This window comes from Catharus ustulatus, chromosome 1 (assembly GCF_009819885.2).
Source record: "Catharus ustulatus isolate bCatUst1 chromosome 1, bCatUst1.pri.v2, whole genome shotgun sequence".
NCBI lineage: Eukaryota > Metazoa > Chordata > Aves > Passeriformes > Turdidae > Catharus > Catharus ustulatus.
Window position 1 is genome coordinate 35,355,374 of NC_046221.1, and position 22,768 is coordinate 35,378,141.

Consider the following 22,768-nt stretch of genomic DNA (forward strand, 5'->3'; position numbering starts at 1 on the left):
GCATTCTCTTTGATGCACTCTCAAATCTGGGCTGTCATCTCTCTTACACAAACTTTGTGGAACAAAAAAATTCAATGTTCTTGTTTTTTTTTCTTCAATGTTCACAGTTAGCCCCATTTCATCTGACATAGTTTCGGAATCCGTGGTAAAGGAGCAAGTGCGTGAAATGAATAAAGAGATTTCTGAGAAAACAGAGAAGTATAAGAAATACAAGCAAATGTTGGCAGTAAGTAAACAGCTGCTTTGGAAAGCTGAACAAAAAGTAGCTGTAGGTGCTAATCCTTAAAACCACAAAGCCTACCCAGCTGAGCTGCCTTAATTGTTTGTGTGATACACCATGATTATGGTATTAAGAAATCTTAATGTAAGGAAACACATTTTTGTTCAGTCAGCTCTTGACTGTGTATGGTTTTTGAGGGTCCAGATGAAGAAAACCAAGATACAGTAAAACAAATGTCCATATGCTTAAGGTTTTAAATACTTTCTGTTCTTAAATTAAGTGTAATTGCTTTTATAAATCAAATATAGTAGGTTGCTGTAAGCCAGCTGATGTTTGGAACAAGTGTGGCACTGTTGATCTGATACACTGTCCAAAGCAAAGGAACTTATCCCTATCTACCTGTCATGGCTTTTACAGTGTTTTCACACCCTGAGTGGGTTGTGCCAACTACCTTGGGCTCAGTCATACATAAAGGCTTTTATTTGGTTGTCTTGACCAAAGTTGACACTTGATTTTCATTTAATCAGTTTGGATGTGTGTATGATGATGGAGTATTACATCATTATAAGTAAGAACAGTTTAAGAAATTATTTTTGGAGTGTTGTCTGTCTTAATTTAGTTTCTTTTATTTATCACAATGATATTATTCTATTTTAGTAAGTTTTCCATGATGTAATAACTGTCCTGTAATTCTGCTCGTGACCCTGTCCATGGAGAGAGAGCCTGCATTGGCTTCTGCTAGCTGTTTATTCCATAGTGATTTTTGAAGAAAACTTTGCCTTTGACCTTCTGGATGAAAGATACTTAGGTTGTAATAGTCATTTGGGAAAGGTTTTGTATTGAAATTAGGTACTTGAGAGAATAATCATGGTTAGTAGTATTAGGGTACCAAGAAACTTGAAACTGTAAAACTTATGAGGAATATCAGCTTGTTGAAAACTCAAGGAAAGAAATGCCTATTGAACATCATTTATGCAGTGTTCTGTGGTCCTGACCATTTCAGAGTCTGGAGTCAGGCTTGTAGAAGCCATTTGTAAATGGTCTTGTTTTAAAAGCTTGGAGTTAATACAGTGACATTTTTGGGGGTGGGAGGGAAAAATCTCTTAAGATTGTAAATATTTCATGCCATTGTATAAACTACTTTAGGAAGAGAAGCTGAAATGCAGTGTTTATGCTGATGAATTAGCTAAACTGGAGTTGAAGTGGAAAGAACAAGTGAAAACCAACGAGGGTATAAAATTACAGCTGGCAGCAATGGAGGATCAGTATAAAGTAAGTTACAGGTTTTGTTTATGACAATGAATGGTTACCTCTTCTTAACATGGCTGCTTTTTTCTGATTTCACGATTATAAGCCGCACTGATTATAAACCGCACTTCCAGGGTGTCAGCAACGTTTAGTTTTTCCTCCATAAATCAGCCGCACTTTTATTCTCAGCGAAGATCCGTGTGCAACTTTCACAAAGTTGCGAAATAGTAACAGAATCGCGGGATCACAGGGTTTACTGGCTTGGCCCTGCTCAGGGTGACCGCCAGGGAGCAGCCCCAGCCCTGCTCGCTGCTGCTGCTGGGAGGCAGGGGAGTGGTGTGCCCAGCCGGTGCTGCCGGGAGGAGGCAGAGAGGGGCTTGCCCGGCCGGTGCCGCCAGGAAGAGGGAGAGGGGCGTCCCTGTCCGGTGCCGTCGGGAGGAAGGAGAGGGGCTTGCCCGGCCGGTGCCGCCGGGAGGAAGGAGAGGGGCTTGCCTGGCTGGTGCCACCTGGAGGAGGGAGAGGGGTGTGCCCAGCCGGTGCTGCCGCTGCGCCCCCCGGGGCCGGGCAGCGCTGCTGCTGCGCCGTCGCTGTCCCGCCGCGCCGTCGCTGTCCCCTGTCCTGCCACCCGGGGCCGGGCGAGCTCCACCTCAGCTCGGGGCTGCTACTGACTCGGACTTCCGGGTTGGGAAATTTCCAAAATTTGTTCATATATTGGCCACTCCTAAATGTAAGCCGTACTTCCGGTTTGGGAGCAAAATTTTAGTCAAAATGGTGCGGCTTATAATCATGAAATTATTGTAATGAAGAGATTTAATATGGAAAGCATGCTAAATACATTTTTGCTGTAAATACAAATTCTGCTCTTGTGAAACAATGCAGTCTTGTAATGCTTCTTTTAAAGTAAGAGAGGTCTGCTAAGATCTAGTACCAGCTGGCCATCAGTCTTTTAATACTGTGGGTTTAGACAAACCCCTAAATGACACAGTCTTCTATTATGAGAAAAAAAAGGGCGAGGGATTTCTAATTTCCTGCTGCTTACTGTAATACTAATAGGAAGATAGATTGGTGTGTTTGTCTAAAATCTTCATAGTCTGTATTGGATTACTAGTGTAGTAATGTCTAATGCATTTTATCTCAAGTCAGCAGAGATAGTAGAGAGGAGTGATCCATTGTTTTTAAAACCATGCAAGAATTTAATTTGTTGAACCTCAACTGTAGTCTTGGTAGAGTGATGTAGCACATTCACCAGAAAGTCTAGCATAATGGTCAGCTTTAGCTTACGGGGGGCCTTGATCTTTGATGTTATGTGATAGTAATGCTTATTAGCTTTTTAGGTCAATAGGGATGAGATAAGAGCAACAATATTCATGGGACCGTCTTTTCTGCTGGTTCTCAGTCTAATGGTGATAATGCAGTTTAGTCTGTTGCCTGCTTTTGCCCATTGTGTTGAAAAATGATAGAACTGTGACTGTATTGGTTCTACTAGGAGCCCCTTTTTATTAATAATTACAGCATTTTTTCTTTGTAAAATGTTGAATTACTCTGCAGTTTATTTCAGTACTCCATAGGCCATCTTTTTACTATACTTTCCAAAGCTCTAATTTCAATTTTATAAAATGACTCTTTCCAGTTTATTTTACTAATTAGCAGTGATCAGTTGCCATGCATAATTTAATGTGAAATAAGTTTAACTTCTCAACAGCAGGTGTAATAAATAATTGGTTTCACAATTGAAAGCATTTTGACTGCAATTAAAAAATTTCTATAATTCACAAGAGTGCAGGTGGTAGAGAAAATGTGAGCTTTTCTTCCCAGATAGGAAATTTATTCCATTGACCTAAACTAGGAAAAGAAATTTCAGAATTGAAAAAAATTGGTAAGGTGTTATGCTAAGCATTGAGCTTAGATATTAGAAAAACAGGGGAAGAGTCAGTCTCTGAAGGAACCAGAATTCAAATAAAATAGTCCTTTGTAGTGAGAGACTATTCAAATCATCATTTTGAAGCCAGGAAGAATTGTGTCATGTGTCAGTTGCACCTCCTCCCAGAGCATTCAATAGAGAGACACAAGGTAGATGTTCGTGAAACAAATTTAGTGTCTTTGAGGCAGGAGTAGCTTTTGGATCTCTCAAGTTCTGTGGTGGGATATATGGAATGCCAAGAAATTTCTTCAGAAATAATGAGATGAGGTTTGCAAACCTTCAACTGTGTCTGGGCAGTTGTGCCCCTACTGCCACTGATACTACTTGTTTTTAACAGAATCTTGTCATTCCACAACTGTTCACTGAAAACTGGCAAGAAAAGGCTGCTAATGTACTGCTGTTATCCAGCAGATAAAACTTCATGAGAATTGTTCGGTTGGATTTATAGTAACCCTATGAGTTGCATGTGACTGCAGTTGACAAAACTATTTTCATCTGAAAGATTAATTTAATCAGGGAACTTGGTTTTCATGATGTAACATGCAGGGAAATAATTTCCATTCACTAATACAAGAATCTTAATCTTCTTTTTATACAGATTCAGCTGGCGGAAAAAGAGAGACGAGTAAAGGAGCTGGCATCACAGCTGGAGCTCTTTACCAGGGAGAAGGTATTGTCACACATTCTGAAATATTAATGCTAATGAAGAAGTACCTCTGAGGTATTATGTGGCAATTAATCAAAGACACATTTTACTGAAAAGTGAAATAATGAAATGTCTTTATTACATTCAGATAGTATTACATGGTATTGTGCAAATTGGGATTTTTTTTGAAACACTATTTGATTACTTTACAATTCCAGTATGAAGAGATACTTAGTAAAAACAGTCATTTTAATTCTGACAAACTGAAACGGAACTAAACTTTCAGATTAAACTGGTTATTTTTTTGTATGATTCTATATTGTCACGTGGTTGGTATTTAATTTATCTTCTTTTTAAGTGAAGGGTATTGTTTTTAATAGATCTCTCATATTTTTCTAGTTCAAAAGAAATCAAATTAAAGTTTGAGTTTTGGTGAGGCTAGTTTAGGTGGAGGAAATAATTTTAAACACCACACATGAGAACAACTGTAATAATAATAATGATAATAATGTATTAAGCTTATAAAAGCTTGGAACTTTGTAAATTTATAAATATTTACATTACAAAGAAGAATCAAAGTGCCTTTCTGGACTCGACCCATGCTTTAAAAGGTTAATAAACATGGGGTAGTAGTAAACAGCATTTCAATTTATACTCATTATCAGTGTTTGTTTATAAATGTCACCAAGCATAGCTTTCTAAAAATGTTCCTTTGCTGTCTCTTCAAATCTATGAAGTTGCTTTGTTTCTGTTTTATTTACATACTTAAATAGCCTTTGAATATTTTTTTAAAATCAGTCCCTACCCTAGCTATCCAACTTCTGGCTAAAGTTTTTTTTCATCACCTTTTTACAGTCATGTTGATCTACATTCTGTTTAGTTTTAGCGTTACATACAATTAAAAGTAGTGATGCTACTGCCTCTCATTTTAAACTGCTGCTATATTGTAGAAGAAATAAGTTTTAAAAAGGAAAATCTTGATTTCATTGCTAATTAATTGTTCCTGCTTTGTATTGAGTAAAGATGAATTACTTAATTTTACACACTCACTAAAACTAAGCTATTTAATCTTACCTGTTTTAATCATGTTCCTTTTAGTTTATAAATCTAAATCAACACTGGCATAGCTTTTAATTGTATCTAGTGGAGGGATGCCATCCATTATATGATGTCTTCTTGTATTTGAGTAGAGTTTTGTCTTCAGAGTAGTTATTGGTATTTGTTTTTTGCATTTTTTTGTTCAAGAGGTTGATCTGAAGTTCATCTGTTTGCAAGAAAAACATTTTTAAGTTGTTCCTTTTTATAAAAAGACTTTTGATTCTTATGGAGGTGAACTGGTAATTGAAGCTTTAGTTTTAAGTTTCAATTTAAAGTCTTTTGGGGAAAAGACACACTTCAGTCTTTGAGGGTTTTATTAGCATCACATCAGCAAATATTAAACATTAACCCACAGAACCCAGAAGAAAATACTAATCAGAAAGAACATTACTGGAAATCATGTCTCCCTTAACAGTCCCTATTTTTTAAATTATTGTTTTCATATTTATATCTCAGAATTTTTTGCTTGGTTCTGAATTTAAATGGCATATTCTTTTTGATATTCATGGCATATTGCTCTCTATCCTTTAAACCACTTCGTTGAATGGAAGGGTGAGAGAGATTTTTATTGGGATAAATTGCAGCTGATGCATTGAACACACTGAAGTCACTTTAATTAGTGTCTTTTAAGATCTGTACTGGCTTTTAATGGTTTCTAAGTTATAAAACCCCTTTATAGTTTGTAATTACTATAATATATATGGTTTATATGCAGGAATCTAGAATTTTAAGTAGATTAGTTTTTTGAAGAGTTCTGTTCAAGCATTTCTGAAAAAATGATCTGATAAAAATACTGCTGGTAAATATCAGAAGGGATCCAATGCAATGTACTTAATAGTTCACTAAATGTCTGCCACTCATGAACTCACATGGAATTATGTCAAGTATGTACAAAGATATGCTCCACATACGAAAATGCTGCATTTTTTAATGGTATGGCATGATGTGATAAAATGCATTGTTTTCTTTTTAATTGTAACTTCTAAAAACTTTTCTCACTGCACATTATCTTTAGTTGCTATTGTCAATCTACCCATTTTTACCGATTTAGCTAATTTTTATTAATTGTAAAAAGGATGCAGACACTTGAAAATCATGGTAGTTCTGTTTATGTAATTAGAACTAACGGACAACAAACCAAGAAAAAATATCTCTTTAAAGTATCTTCTTTGTATTTCCTTTTCTTCATTGACTGTTTTTGGTATTAATGATGTACTTGGCATAAGACCAAAATGAAAAGACAGTAGGAAGGTTAGCAGATTTTTTTCTTTAAAAAACATATTTCATAAACATTTCAAATTTTGCTAGGACTCCATAGGTTAATTGCATTTTCAACTTTGCATTGTTTAGGAGCTTGGCAGGACACCAGGAGATCAAGCTGGAAGGATGATGGAAGGACAGATTTCACAGCAGACATTACATTTTCGCAACCCATATTCAGAGGAAAATGGACCAGTTCCTGCAGTGCCAAGTAGACTACCAGTATTGCAATATGGAAACCCTTATGCAGTTCAGGAAAGAAGAGGTAAATAAATTTTACACCCCCCAATATGATTTCTCCCTTGCTGTTTTAAAAGCGATGCCTCATTTAATGCAGGTTAAGTACTAACAGTCTTCAGACTGGTTTACAGAACCTTTTCTGACTGATGAGCACTAGTAAAGGGCCTTTATGATGGGAATCAGTAAGGTAAACAAAGTTTTAAACACCTTTAGAAGAAGCTGATTCTCTCCTATTGTTTTATATTATCTAAACCAAAATTATGTTTAACTCTTGATTTTCAAAGGTAAGGTAACGTGTGTAATCACCAAATACAGTCTACTGAACAAAGATGTCCTAATTAATTTTTCTTCAGATGGAGCAGATGGTGCTTTTAATCCTGATGAGATCCAAAGACCACCTGTTAGAAGTTCCTTTTGGGAGCTGGATGACGTAGTGTGCAGCCAGCCTTCACGCAATCTGAGTCGCCCTGATGGTTTAGAAGATCCTGAGGATAGCAATGCAAGTTGCCTTCTTTATTATTTATTTTCCTTGATGCATTTACTGATGAGTTACCAAGAATTTCACATAGGCTTTCCATATCTGATAAGCCAAATTTATTGTTATGTAAATTTGGTTTTTCTTTTCACTGAAAAACATTTTTGCTTGCTGTGAAGGCGAAAACTCTATTGATGATAATGTACTTGTTCCCCTAATCTGTTGAGTTACTGACAGCTTATTGTGGTACTTGTCCTAATGGACAGTAGCTTTTTAATCTTCTTAATTACTAAAGTAGAAAAAGTCAAGTAATCTCAACTCATGATTTTTCTCTCCTGTGTGGTAGAAGGAAAGCTCAAATTATAGCCACGTCTCACCCATTTTATAATAGGAATATAGAAACCAAAGTGGAACAGAACAAATTAAAATGTAAATGATTCAGATACCAGTGTTTTCAGTTAAATAGTGATTGTGAATTGGTATCCTACTAGATACATTATTTTTATCTGTTAATCTTTTACTCTGTATTCTGCAAACTTACATTTATTAATTTCCATTTTGAATGCTTTTTGGACATGTATTTGAAAGAGCTTAATTAACTGTTGTCTAAAGCTGATAAAATGGAGAGATAATTTGCACTGATTTTTTAAATTTTTTTTTTTAAGACTTGTCTTTCTGGTCAACTTTTCTTTTTAACACAGTTAGCTTGCACATTCTGGTATAAAAAATTGGCTTCTGTAATAAATTGGACTGTATGTCTTCATTTGAACAGGAACAGACCTATTACTCTTTCTTATTCCAAGTACTCTTGCACCTTCAAAAATATTAAACAAGAAATACCTTTCTGCAAAAGTATTGTGCTCTTTGCAAGTACAGTGGTATCATGACCTGTTTCTCATTTAGTCTAGTTTGCCACATTTAATTGCTATTAACCTTTGCAGAAACTGATCAGTGTTCAGACAGGCATGATTTTAGCCCTGGTGCTCAGCACCTATAATGGAGAAAAATGTATTTCTCCCTCCTGCCTTTTGCTCCCAATGTCCATTACTGTGAATAATTAGAGAAACTGTCAGAGCTTTTGCGGCTTGTTCAAGATCTTGAATGTGAGCTTAATGCTGTCCCCACCTTTACTTCACATTTTGCATATTTAATCTGATCATTCTTGACGTAGCTATTACATCTGACAAGCTCTTCTCTTCTTTAGTCATCTGCTGCAGTTTAATTAGCAGGGTGTTCTCTCTCATCTATGTGCTTTGCCCTCTTGCAAACCCAAGAGAAACAGTGCTAGAGTCTTGTGCTCGTTTGCAGACACAGCTTGGATTTTTGTAATGAGGTGGAATATAACAGGCTTAAATAAAGTTCAGCTTGAGAAAAGGTGCCTTTAAATCAAATAACTTGCATCTTTATTTTTTATTTGCAACTGAGAATCAGTTACTTGTTCCTCACCGAAATAAACTGTAAGTCTAGTGTAGTGTAGTGTAGAAATTTATATGGAAATGACAAGCTGCAGAAATCTTTCTATGGAGACTTAATAATAAGCCAAAGATAAGACAGTTCTGAGGCAAGATGTGAATAAATAACCAGGAAAAACTTCCACATATGTGAGTGATTCATCATAAAGAGGAGTTTGTCATTTGTGCAGAAAAAACAGCAAATGTAAAATGATAAATAGGAGGAGATTACCATTGCTTGGACTGTTTTTCAAAATAGAAAAACATCTTTAAGATGTGTTTTTTTTTTTTTTTTTTTTCAACCTGCATTTTTTCAACTAGCAGGATGTAGAGCCTTTTGCAGGAGGAAAATTCCCTCCTCCTCCAGAGAAAAGGACTGGTAGGCTTGCTACTTCACTGTTGTATGGACTTCTGCTGTCCTCCTGTCCACATTCCTATTACTACAAATTATATTAGTTTAAGAAATTAAGTGTGTTGTAGTCACTTCCAACTCTTCTAAAAAAGAAAGCTAAAAAATGTATTATCTTAGATAAATAGACGTGTTCATCATCATAGGTGAACCACTACCAAAACAGCCATGAAGAGGTGGAAGTGCCTACAACGCGCATAATTTCTTAAACTAATATAACACAAGATATTAAAATGCCTCAGAATTTTTGTGCTATTGTGTTCCAATTTGGTTTCTCCCGAAACTTGATTACTTAGAAGTGGGCACTTCCATGTCTTTGGTTGTCATAAAAACCCTTCAGTTTTGTATGACTGGGAAGAATTTCCAGGATTCTTGTAGCTTTGACTTTTGGAACTCATAGGCCAAATTAAACTGATTTCTGAGAGGGATAAACTGGTGTGTGTTAATAGTACCAACTGAGCATGTGCACAGTGGTGATTTTGTGTGGAGTGGCTGACTTGCCACAAGTTCCGCTGTTGCCTACTCAGTTGGTATCCAGGTGTCTCTTGGGAGAGCAGAGTGCTTGCAGAGAGATTGAGAGGCCTAGAGGAGTGAGTTTGATTTCACTCCTACAGCAGAGCTGAATCACAGCAATAAAAGGTATGTGCACTTCTTCCCAGTGTACTTGCACTGCATGTCAGCTGTGTGGCTGTACATGTGCTTTTTAAGGCCTAGGATGGGCATTGGTTCCTTACTTCTGCACATCAAAATTATCTGTAACACTTGGGGATGGGGTTTTGTGCTGTGTTACACAGCTTTCTAATTTCTGTTTGACAATCCTGGAACTGCTTACAGTTGTAATTATGAAAGCAGTACTTGAGACAGAATTGGTTGGTTGTGGTAAAATTATTCGAGTTGCACTTATTTCTACCGTTTCATGTTTGGCTTTCCCTTCTTCCCCTAGTGGCAAATCCCCCTTTTTTACCATGCTTTAGTGTGTAATACTTTATATACTTCTATGATTTACTTAATCTGTGGAACTCATTGTGGCAGTTTTTTAAAGAGCCAGAGTTACAGTCCAGTGATAATATTTAAGACATGATGTTAAAGACATCCTTTATAATTCATTCGACTAATTATTCAGACTTCTGAGTTCAGGGGGCCTGGTACTTGTTCTGCTATAGGACCACAATACCAGCCTCTGGGTCCATGGTATCAGTCTTTTTTTCTAAGGACCTGAGACAGTGTACCCCCTGGGTTACATCAGTGCAGGGCACTTTAGAGCTCTTGGACTAAGAATATGCAGCCATGCCCAGTCCCTGGTCATCAGTCTGGACTGCGAGAAAGGTGGCTTTGTATCTACATAAAGGGCAGATTAAACTGTTTCTTTCTCAAAATGTGGAGTGTGGGCTTTCATCAAAACAACTTGGATGACTCAACCTCATGGTATCAAAGTAAGCTGATGCCTTTGCTTAAGATACGGCATAGGCAAGAGCCACTGAGGCATCGAGGCCTGGTTAGCATACTCTCTGTAAAGCAGCTTTGAAAACCACCTCATTTTGTCTTTTTTGAGCTCTCAGGGATGGTTCTTTTTCCCAGGGGAGAGTGATGGATGTTTAAATGCCAGGTTGAAAAGCATGTGTAACCTTGTTTGTAAGAATAAATAGTGGATTGCTGGATGATACTGGGCACTAAGTGGCTGTGAACCAAGATGAGAATCATGTGAACCATGATGATCTGTCTTCCCCCAGTAAAGTGCTCTGTTTTACATGGAACACTTAGGAGTTTTGTCTATCAGAAATGACAGAAATAGCTGTTGGAGTCCAATACAATGGCACTTTTTCTGTTTTCCAGAGGTTCCTGGGTTACCCCAGGGAGCTGCGTGAGACTTTTTAGTTCTTGGTGGCTGTATAGTGTTTACTGTAACTTGTAATTAGAATAGCTGGGAAGTCCTCTCAGACCAAGATAAAGTTCTCATGGTTCCTCTTTGACCATGCTGTGGTTACACAGTAATCTCTGTAAGATCTCAGTGAGGTCAGCTCAACACAGACATTTGCATTCTTCTTGTGTGGGTTAGGCATCCCAAAAGGTTAAGAACTGATCCCTGTGACTTGGCCAAGAGCAAGAGTACACTGAAGAGACAGACATTCCATATCGTAACAGGGTAATATCCGTACATACTTAGTATTGACATTCTTGTCCAGGGCCTGGGTCAGAAGCTGCTGTAAGGAACACACAGTATGAATTTCACAATTAAGGGAACTGGGCCATGAGAAAGCTGTAGCTGTAGGACATTCCAAAGGCTTTTACATGTGCTTGCCTTTTGTTGAAGAGAGTTCTTGCAGGGCAGCCATGTAGGACAGTGCAGGTGTGCCTGTGCAGGGGAAAGCATCGTCCTCTTTTTCAGATGTTTCTCAAAAAGGAACAAGGCGGAATGTTAGATTTGTATTTGGTAGGGTGCCACACAGCAGCTGAAAGAGAGGGTAAAAGCTGTACAGAGTGTTATCTTACCAAGTGACCAGCAGTAAGCCAAATATCTTTAAAAAAAAGGGGGAGGAAGATGAAAGAGGTTATACTAAAGAAATTAACTAAGACTTAAGTGTAAATTTGTCCAGTGTTTGTAGTGGAACTGTTTTACTGATGGAAGATGCACATTAATTTTCTTGGTTAAGTCCTGGTGTGCTTCAGTCTGGTATTCAGCAAATTTGTTGTGTTTTTGTACAAGCTGTAGCATTGTAGCATGGGAGTACTTTAAACAAAATAGTTTTTCTTGCTTAATACATCTATCCTGTCTCCTTCATGACAAAAAGAACAACTGATGGTTTAAAACTCGTATGCCCTTTTCACTGCAGGTGCAAAGCAAACAGACTGCAAGATTATTGTTTGTTGCCAGCATCTTGTCATAGCAGGCCCCACTGCCTGCTTAATGGAAATGTTAAGTGGTTGAAACTAAACAGGTGTTGTCAGAAGAATATTGAGGAAATTTTCCCATCCTTCCGTGTTTTCGTTAACCCTTCATAAGGGAAAAGCAAGTTAGCCTGAAACTGAAATATGTTTTCATATGAATTACCTGTATAAAACACAGCATTTGTGCTGTTATATGTGTTCCTTTGCGCATCTTTTTTTGTTGATTAGCTAAATAATTCCTAGCCCTTGCTTTTAAGGCATCTTTGCGATAAAAAAGAAAACTGAGGTAGGAGTTGGAGTTCCAGAAATCTTGGGAATATACCTGTATTTCCACCTTGAACAGTTTTGTGCTCTGTTATTGAATTGCAGAATGGAGCCAAGATGTACAAAAGTAAAACTTGTGCTGTAGAAATTAGAGTGAAGGTAAATTTCATCTGGATTTGTGTTTGATAGCAAAAATGCATATTGAGGAGGAAAAAAAAAACTCTTTGTAGGGGTTAGTCTTTAAAATACTTTCTCTTTTCAATAGGATGATGACAACACTGTACCTTCTGCTCCTGATCCTCCAAGTCTTCTCTTGCGTGAGCGGGGCACAGGCTTCTGCTTTGATTCCAGGTAGATACTATCTTTTATTGGTCTTTAAGGGCATGGAGAAGTTTGTGTAAAACTACTCAAGGGTGGGGGTGTAGGTGAAACAGCTATGGAGCATTTTCAATGAATGTTTGGTTTACAATTAACTGGCAGAGAATATACTGTGAGACTGGGCAGGCTGTTCATGGTATACCTTTGATAGAATTTGGACAATTTTTTTAGTAAATCAATGAATAACTTTTGTTTTTTCCCCTCTCTTGCCAAACTAATTGTGAACCTAAGTTTAGAGCTTTTATAAAGTGTTATGTTTGCTAAGAGCAAGCATTTATGAGCAGAGAGAGTGGTTTCCCATGAAACTGTTTGACCATTAAGGCATTCAATAGATTTGTATTCAGTGGTAGCTGGAGTAAGGTCAAAATTATGTTGCTTTTAAAATGCCAGGTTATTTTGGAATTTGTGTGTAAAACTACTCTGACTGTGCTGAGTGCTTTCAGCAAAAACATTTGAATGAACTACATGATACTTGGATACAAAGTCCACTCAAATTTAAGCTGGTAGTAAAGTTCTGAATGTTGGTGGCAGCAGGATCCTGCTTTTAGTTTGCATTAAAAGAATAAATAAACTGTTCCCTTTTTTCTTTCTCTCCGCCTCCTCGTGAAGTTTCGATGTGCAGAAGAAATGCCCTCTCTGCGATGTGATGTTTCCCCCAAACTATGACCAGAGCAAGTTTGAGGAGCACGTTGAGAGCCACTGGAAGGTTTGTCCCATGTGCAGCGAGCAGTTCCCACCCGACTACGACCAGCAAGGCTTTGAGAGGCACGTCCAGACGCACTTTGATCAGAACGTATTAAATTTTGATTAAATACTTTGTTTTGCAGTGCAGCTTAAAACCCCACCACTTTGAGTAGTCCACCTCCAAAACAAAAGCAGTGCAGCTTTCTGTAACAGTGCAAACTTCTGATTAAAAGCTCATGTACTCTAATGGGAGCCATGGCTGTAAGCTGCTGTGGGGTTATTTTCTCTGCCTAACATTGTTCTAAGGAGACCCACAACCCCCCTTGTTGTGTATGTAGCTATTTATTCCCCTACTTAGTGGAACTTCTTCCCCTACTTAGTGGAATGCCTAAGGACACAGGAGTGACTAAGCCTCAGAAAAAACGAGACCAGCTTCATGGTGTTCTTTAGCTACATTTAAAAAAGATCACCCAAACACCTGTGGTTTCTCTTAACCTTGATAACTGAGGCACAATTAAAAATGTAATAAACAGGTGTTTCTCCTAGCAAATCCACATAGTTTTTCTCTGAGTAACACTTAAATTGGAAATTTACATTACTTACCCTATGAAAATATAGTTTTCTAGTACATTTCTGAGCTGTAGATGCATGTACTGTGAGATTCCAGGCTTGCAACAAGAGGAATGGTAAATACTTCAGTTTCACGTGTAGAATGTTTGCCTTAAGGGATAACATTAAATGAGGTATGTTATACTTTAAGGCAGTGGTTTTGAGTTGAAAGAAACTGCTGTGCTTAAATGCCTAAAAGTAATTGTTTAAAAAAGTCATTGCCATTATGTTGCAGTTTTATTCAGTAGAAAATATTGTTCTATTTTCACAACAGTGGATTGTGTTCCTTCTGGCTTTTAAAACCTTCTGCGTTTTAACTTTATGTATTTCTTTCCAATAAGTAAAAACACGTGTGTGTATATCTAAACATTTTATATTTACTTTAACTGTATTAAGTAAATTTGCTTCCCACTTGCTGTACAGTAGTCTTGTTACATTAAAAGCAGAATTATTCATGGAGTCGGTGGTCTATTTTTCCTGCTGCTCATTTTAAAATTAAACAGTATAGACTTAATTAAGGGGTAAATGTTGACTCAGCATTGTATGACAAAGGGTTGCTCCTCACATCTGTTTATGTTCTTTCTTTGAGAGGGAGATTAAGGCTTAGAGTAGCTTCTGTTGACTGCAGTTCCCTCCTGAGCATGTGCAACATCCAGTTAATGCAGGAGTTAACTAAAACTGCATGACGCAGATGAATTGAGTGTCCTGGGCAGCAGCAGCTCCTCAGTACTTGCATGCTATTTGCAGTCTAAAGATTTTTGTAACTGGGAGCTTCATATCAAGAGCTGGCCTGGATGTTTTTCTTACTTTAACTCAAAAGCAGATGAAAACAGTTAGAACAGGCTCCAAGAGTTTGATGATACTGAAGTAAAATAAACAAGTGTAAGACTATACACAGCCCAAGAACTTAACTCTAGGTTAGGAATGAGAAAATAACAGTCTTTTTAGGTCAGAGGCAGTTTATTTTAAATGTGATTTGATTTACATTTATAAGCAGCTTTCCTGACAGGAATTATTTAAGTTGCCTTCAGTTCTAAAACAAACCTCTGTCACTTTCAAACTTAAAGTACTTTGTCCCCAACAAAACATATGAAAATATAATTTAAAGCACACTTTTCACAGACACAGTACAATACATTCACTATACACAGTATAACAAAATAGTCCCATCTTTACCTGTTTAATAATACTGTCACAATGAATAGGTAAATAGAAACTGGAATTTCAGTTTTATAGTTGAAAGGAATTTACATGCAACAATGATGTTTTACAACTGTTTAGCTGTTGAACGAACTCGCCCAGCCTGTAGTTCTTGCACTAGGAGCAGAGCCAAAATGTGTTTGTTGGCCAGATCTGTTGCCAAAGCTGCAGAAGGTGGGAAGTGGCCGCTTGGGGCTTTGTGTGTACCAGTAACTCTCATGTCTGGATCATCCTTTAAACCCGGCTGTCACGGTCACCTCTCTAGCATCTGAGAGAGGGATGTTTGGCGTCACTTTGGCTGTTCTAAACACTTACTCATTAGGATGATTCTTACATGTTTTAATGAAACTTTTACTCTGCTGGAGAAAAGGTAATTGTCATCCTTACAAAGTTTTCCTTTAAAGCTTTGGAAAAAAAATAGGGAAAGCTCCTTTATGTGAGCTTTCTTTTGCACTTAAAAGAACAGGAACCAAGCCAAGGCGATGACTGTGTTAACACTGGGAGTTCCTCCTGCACCCTTGCCAGGCAAAGGAGTGTTCAGGCTAAGGCTGGTAGAGGGTGCCCACCTCTGCTCCCGGCCAGCTGAACTCCAGGAATAGCACTTGTGAGAAGAATGCTCAAGGCAGGATGGCAAGCAACAAATGTTCAGGTATGGTCCAGACACGAAGCGCTCTCATGTTGGCTTTTAAGTCAGTCTCTGACCACCTGCTGCAAGAAGCACTTAATCTTCAATAAGGCTCAAATGTCATATTTTAGCAAAATTAATTGTAAAGCTAAACAGACACTTCCAAATGGAATGCGGTGACCTACAATGAGAAGCAAAAAATGCACAAAGAAAATCTCAAAACACAACGTGAGGGAGAGGCATTAGAACTCCCTTAGCACAACTAACGGACCTCCTTAAACCATGCGCTGAATTTCTCATTTTTATTTGCAACCGCAGCACATGCTCGTACAGTAGTTGCAAGAATTGGCAACACATAAAACATTAAATCTGTTGGCAATAGAGAACTACAAAGTGCTTCAAAACTTCATCTGAGATGAAGATAATTGTTTCTCACACACACATAAATTTGCACTTAAGTATTTCCAAGTGTCTTTCTGACAGATAGTTCAGGGGTAAATATTTAGTTGGACTGGGATATTGGTCCTCAAAAGTTTGATGGGCATGAACATAATATGACATCTTGTACAGAGAAAAAAATGTAATTGCTAACACTAAAGTGATTGTTTACTATTCGAATGGCAAGGTTTTCAGCATTTCAAGAGGGAGGAAAAAAAAAAGATTTGCAAGATAATATAAAATACAGCAAGCACACCTTTTTATGTATGTTATTTAAGTATGAAAATATTTTTAGCATATTATGTTAAACATTCTTTCTTATTTATATTTCCATTACCTAAAAGACTTGCTACTCCACTGATAACTCCGTTATGTAAGGCATGTTAACTATAGTTTGACGAGGGCGGTACTGTTTTGGTTTTGCACACACATTGACAGATGCATCGAAAGTCTTCATCACGTTACAATCTTGAAAGGATGTCAGTGCCAAGCTCTCCTCCTCGCGCTCCTGTCCCACACGTCAGTACAACTAAATACGCAACGTCCCCCTAGTTCTTTTGTTTTTTTTGGAGAAAAATGTTCTGAAGAACCTATAGCTTTTATAGCACCTTATCTCAAAGTAATGAAAATGGGTAAGATGATAACATGTGCAAATGTACAAAATCATTAACTCTACAAAGATACATCATTCCAAAATTACAGAAAATTTTAAAGCATGCATTTAATTTTTTTTAAAGGGTTGCTGAGTGCTTCCCCTGAAAAAGGTGGCTGTTCTCAAAATCAGCAACTGCTGGTGAGGATTTCTTGGCACATTTGTGACCAGCATGTTATTGCTGCATCTTCCTGATGATCTCAGCAGACACGGGAGGATGGAAATTGATTGTGTGGTGCCGCAGGCCCTGAGCTGTCTTGTAACTCTTTCCACAGCGACATTTGAATGGTTTGCGTACGCGGATTTGTGTTCTGTGGCCGTTCTTGGCGTGGTACTTGATACCGTTCACATTCTGTGAGGGAGAAGGGAAAATGTCAGTGCTCAGGTGGGCTGACACGGGCTCTGCTTCCAGTTAAAACCTGAAAATGGATCAATGTTATGAGCAAAATCCTATAAACTGCCAGGAGCTCCTACTGGATACTACACATGGGCTGCACTTCCAAGGTACCAGGTAGGACAAGGACAACAATTTGTGTGGTTCTCAAAACTCACCTACCTGGCTAATCCTGATTTTTATCTCCCAATATACATCACTTCCCAAAGAATACCGTTTAATGGACTCACACATGGTTGCTCTTTTGGGTCCTGACATCTTTTTCATATAGCACTGACAAATCTTATTCAGAGGTTCATTTACAAGCAAACAAAGAATTGGCATGAAGACTCGGGTCACACCTCTTTAAAGAGCTGAGACTCCCCCATGGTGGGTCTGTTCTGTTTTGTGTCATTGTTTCTAGATACGCCTTTAAGCTCCAGCAAATTCTGATCGTTTACACATTGCCTCCAAAGAAATAACTGCAGGCAATGCTTAACTCAAAAAAGTTACACAGGACACTTAAAAAATAATCCAGAGAAGCTGTCTTCAAAATAGCTATTGTTTGGGAATACTCCACAGCTAAAACTGGAGAGCTGATCCCCACTAGTGCAAAACACAGCAACACAACATACACCCTGTTACACTGGCAAGGGCAGGAAACAGGCCACACTTCTGCCACGTCAACCAAAAACCTTCCTAAACGTAAATCAAAGTAATTCCCTTGTCTTCCTTTTCACATATTTCTGGCAAAAATGGAAGAAGCTGTTGTGATCTCAGCAGCTGTGATCCTGTTCTGTGGAGTATACTGGAGCTTCTCATCTGCTCCCACTAAAAGATTTTTGGATGAAAAAGCAAATGCATACTGTCTTTCATTTGAGCTTCTCCTAGGATGAAACTGAAGAAGATAGCATTTGTGACAAAAAGAGACAGTTCCAAGGCTCTCCTGCGTTCTCTCTAAAGATTCCAGATACGTATCTCAGTATTTTTTTAAAGATTTAAAAAAAAGCAAAAAAAAAAGAGAAAAAAAAGCTGAAAAGCTAAAATCAACTAACAGCATGGATATGAAACAACCCACTAAATTAGGTCTTAGGGATCTTTGCTGAACCTGGTGTCACACATAACAGAAAGTCCCCTTGGCTCTTAAACAACAAGGTTTATCAATGTGCAGTTTACAGTAAGTGGAAGCTCCGGCTTGGAACTCACAGAAAAGCAGTCTCAAATATCCACCCTGGAAAAGAGGTGCAAAACTGCAAGCAATTGCTCTGCCGGCAGGTTCATGCTCCTCTTCTCCAGAGCATCCAGGCAGTGAATCCTCACCTGAAATTGCAAATCCAGCCTCTGAATTGTCCTTTACACCCTTAAAAATGCTGGACAACCCCTGCACAGCTGCCTCCTGAGATGTGGGAGCTGAGAATCCCCCTTCTCCAGCCCCAACCAGACACAGGAACACGAGCCATCAGGGCAGGGTTGTCTGGGTGCAGGGCACTCAGAGGAGGCAGAAAGCCACGGCACCACAACTCCAAGAGCGCATCAAAGCTACACATCAGCCTCAAGAGCAGTCAAGTGAATTCTCTGCAAGTAATCTGAGATCCTGGGGCAGGTTTTGGATTATCTCGCACATAGTTTCAACCTGTAGCACCCCACAGGGCCATTGGAGTCAGGCGGCCAGGACTGTCACTGGGTGCCAGGAGGACTTCACAAGGCATCTATCATCATCTGTGTACCTTTAAGGACCTCTGCCTTCAAAAGAGGAGAAAATATGGGGGTGACCTGCTTGACTTTTGCTACTGCAGTGGAATTTGTAACAAGCCTTATTACCTACAGTAACATTTTCCTAACAAAAACCTGTTCATGACTAAACTTTTAATTTTTCTAAGAAATCCCTTCTAGCTACTCTTGTGCTAGCAATTGCTACAGATGCCATAAATCTGCAATCACAAATATCCTCACTATTCCATGGTACTCTTCTCCTGATCCCAACTTTTTAATGATCCATCAGCCCCAGTACACCCCATTCCTTGGTGAAGGGAGAAGAAAAGTATTTTCAGACAGAAAAATTTTAAGGAGATGCTAAAGCAGAAAACTAAAGGGAAGAATTGGGCCATGGAAGGTTTGAAAAACCTTTGAAGCACGCAGAGCATAAGGAGCTTGTGCAATGTGAAATTTGACCTGTACTTCTGTCTAAAAGGAAACTGCTGTTAGAATTACAGTGACTCTTCAGCACTTTTTCCACTGCTGCAATGTAAACTCTTTGTTGTACGTCTGGGCTGAGTTTGCTGAGGTACAGCAAGAGCCATGGTCAAACTCGTACATCACTTTTATTGCTCTGGTTACTTAGGTTGCTCGCTATTTACTCTCACAGGTGATTGAGGAAGAAGATGGCCATAGAGAAGGGCACTCGAAAAATCTTGAGCAGGAGGAAACAATAATTAACCTGGGACTGGATCAGGAGGCGATAGAGGAGTTTAGACTGGCACTACCTGGTTTGCAAGGACAAAGGCTCTTGTTGGGCAGGGCTCCTTTTGCACGCCAGAATTCACAAAGGCACCACACTGCAGACAACTTGCCAGCCCCACTTCAAGAAGGAAAACACACCTCAAAAGGAAGATTTGAGAGATTTCTTGCTTCAGCCCTGAACATTCATACATGTTTTTGTACTCTTGGCTCTTCAGACCAAAGTTTTCTCTGTGGATCCAGTTCCTCTGTTCAACTTGCAAGCTCTGGCTTGCTCCTTTCTTTCAAGTAAATTCCCTTTTTTCCCTCTTACGTCAATATTCTCTCTCCTTAAGCTCTGCTGAGTTTCACCACTCACACGTCAGCATTCCTGGGGGTTTGTGCCACCTGGCAGGACCCTCATCCTTTCACCTGCCAGGACATTAAAATGCCTCAGCAGCCTTGGAAGGTACCACTGTTCCTCTTGCCCAATGCCAAAGAAAAGTCATGGATATAAACTACATTCTGTATCCACTGAAACCTATTTCTCTTTTTATTTCTAATTTTGCACAAACTAGAAAATTTAGTACAAATACTCTAGGGTTTTCTCTATACTAGCATATATGCATTATTTGTGGGGTTTGTTGTATCTACTATGTCTCAAACTTCATTTGCTCTTTGGATATTGCCTACGTTCATCTACATCTTAAACACATTTTCAAATTCCTTCTTCAGAGCTAGAGACCACTCAGGGGCATTGAATAAAAGGAAGACTAATCAACAGCTAATCCCCATTTTAGCTCCTACAAGGCAGTATTTTGCAAAGCACATTAACTACTTAAATATCCATACACTTTCTGGACAGGACATCTAAATTTGGATGTGAATATAAAGTCTGGTGAGGATGAACTCCACAGAAACAAGGATTATACCTTTGGGTTCCTTGGAATCATACAGATGATTTTCTAAAAATTAAATCTCAAGCATGAAAAATGGATCACAGGAATAAAAAAAAAAATCCATAAATGGAAAACTATAAAGTAATTGTAATTTCTTCTCTACCTCAATAAGCACAATTAGAGAAGAAAGCAAGCTTCAGAAATTAGTTCAAAAACTTATGTTTAAAGCATCTAGAAGTCAGTGTACTTCAGGTTTATTTAGATGTTTCTGACTCTCTCACACGTAATTTAAAGAAAAATATTTCTCCCATGATCTATTGCTTCAAGAAAATCTCTGCCATACAATACAGAGTACCAATACATGTTATAAGCAAACCATTTTTAAAAATAAAGTTCCTGAAGAACAACGAAATCTTTATGACTATTTCCACTGCCTATGGGAAAGTGCCAGGAGACAGCAGCTGGGCAGGAGGCCAGCAGGGGCTTCTGATACACATCTGGGCTTGTGTATAAACATGTTCTCCTTACAGTTTCCATTGTCCACCCCAGCCCATTCCTTTGGAGTATTTGTTGTACTCATTCTTGTCTTATTTACCTTTCCATAATGACTTTTCAGTGCAGAGGCCATCTCTTATCCTTGAACATTGTTTGCAAAAAGGTGCCCCATCCCTACTGCGTCCTTTAAGCAGTACTGTAGTACAAATAAAATCTCTAAAAATACCATTCTACTTCTCAAACTTACGTCATCTAGGGCCAGACAAAAGAAAATTGTGTATATCCTCCTTTCCTCCTTGCTCCCTAAAGGAATGCATCCTTTCTCAGCCGTAAAGTGAGCCTGGCAATTACTGTATGTGCATGTCTGTGTTCCTGTTTGGAGCACTATAATTGTTTTACAGTCCTGACTGTGATTATCCAGTACCCACCAGAAAATCCCAGTGCTTTGATCACAGGACTCCCTACCCAGACTCCACAAATAATTCGTCAGACAAGCGGTTTAAGCAGAGGGAAGATAAAGAGGAAACAAGAAACACAGCTGACACAAAGCTAAAAGGAAGGAAACAAAGATAAAAATGCAAAAAGAAAAAACAGGCTGAAAATAAAAAAGGGAGGAAACAGAGCCCACAGAAAAGAGAAATGAGGTGAGGCAGAGTTGAAGGAAACATGCTTTTCTATCAGGACTAAACAGAGGTGAGTCTCTTAGGAGAATACGGTACTTTTTACTTGCTGCTGTTCCCTGTCAGCCCCTCTAAGGGTCATTAATTTGTTCCCCTGCCTGGCTGGTCTACCATTAATGGTGTACAAGATATCCCTTATAGACAGTCCTCATGCATTTGAGATGAAGGCAGTGAGATAGCAGAAGCAGGCACAAACAGCTTGCTCATTTGGGCAATAAAAAGACAGAGGGCTGGCAGTCAGAGAACAGACAGGATATAGCAAATTACAGGGTTCTCCTTCCAGCCTTCACCATTAAGTGAATGTTTTCTGCAATGCATAGATGCCCTCTGGGCACACGACTTCTAACAATCACCATGGCTTGTTTGCTTCCTGAGCTAGGGATTTAGCTTTTTATACCATACCCTCTGTCTGGCACAGCTCCTACCACACGCAAGGAAAGTATTGATCTTCAACAGTGTGAGTTTATCTGCAAATTAATACTTGCAAGTACTCCAAAACCATCTTTCCCTCTGCCCTGGCCTTGGAGATATGTTCAGTTTTTCCTGTAACTGGAGAATAAATACATAGCTCAGGATAATCTCAGCAAAAAGACTTGTGTGTCCCTAAGCACACTGTTTTCTTGTCCATGTTTTATGAAACAGTGTTGTCGGGGTTAAGTGGTCTGTACAGGAACCCGAGTCTTGTGATTTGCAGCTGTGGGAGCTGCTGCAGCATCACTGAAGCACATTTTCATTTACATGATTTCATGCACAGGTTCTCCATTCTTGCCACAACTGTTTTATCTCAACTACTGCTGGCCTTCCTATATTGCTACTTCACATTTCTCCTCTCTTTTACGTCCCTACTTACCAGTTATTTAAAGGACAAGCTGTAAAATACAGCCAACCCAGCCACCATGGTTTTTCTAGGGTATAGGGTCAGTGGTTGGATTTTCCAGCAGTTCATGCAAAAACTTCAGAAAACTACTTAGAGGAAGTGTGCCAACACACCACTTCTGCTCCCAAATGTCAGTGGTTAGAGAGCACCATACTGAAGTGCAAGATGTTCAGCACAATTCCATCTGTCTCTGCATTGGTGCACGTGAAGCAACACTCCTGTAACATCCTGGCATGTTCTACATTGGCCAGCTGAAGAGTTCAGTTTAGAAATGCTTCACTCACATAAAAAGACAAAAAATTTC

At 38.7% G+C, this 22,768-nt stretch overlaps 2 protein-coding genes across 6 annotated transcripts in view; one reads left to right on the forward strand and one right to left on the reverse strand.

Annotated features, from left to right (window-relative positions):
• TAX1BP1 (Tax1 binding protein 1) overlaps nt 1–14,248 on the forward strand; it is a 57,484-nt gene extending 43,236 nt beyond the window's left edge. For 3 of the 5 annotated variants that reach the window (XM_033062172.2, XM_033062163.1, XM_033062182.1), the window contains 7 exons: nt 108–226; nt 1,367–1,492; nt 3,988–4,059; nt 6,484–6,658; nt 6,987–7,132; nt 12,384–12,469; nt 13,106–14,248. In XM_033062172.2, the coding sequence (XP_032918063.1) occupies nt 108–226; nt 1,367–1,492; nt 3,988–4,059; nt 6,484–6,658; nt 6,987–7,132; nt 12,384–12,469; nt 13,106–13,307 (926 nt within the window). In that variant the 3' untranslated portion in view covers nt 13,308–14,248. The remainder of the gene's footprint in view (nt 1–107; nt 227–1,366; nt 1,493–3,987; nt 4,060–6,483; nt 6,659–6,986; nt 7,133–12,383; nt 12,470–13,105) is intronic. The other 2 variants (XM_033062191.2, XM_033062202.1) reach the window with 1 other exon arrangement.
• Nucleotides 14,249–14,730: 482 nt separating this feature from the next.
• JAZF1 (JAZF zinc finger 1) overlaps nt 14,731–22,768 on the reverse strand; it is a 191,366-nt gene continuing 183,328 nt past the window's right edge. Inside the window, exon 5 of the mRNA XM_033075034.1 lies at nt 14,731–17,056. Coding sequence (XP_032930925.1) covers nt 16,880–17,056 — 177 coding nt within the window. The 3' untranslated portion in view covers nt 14,731–16,879. The remainder of the gene's footprint in view (nt 17,057–22,768) is intronic.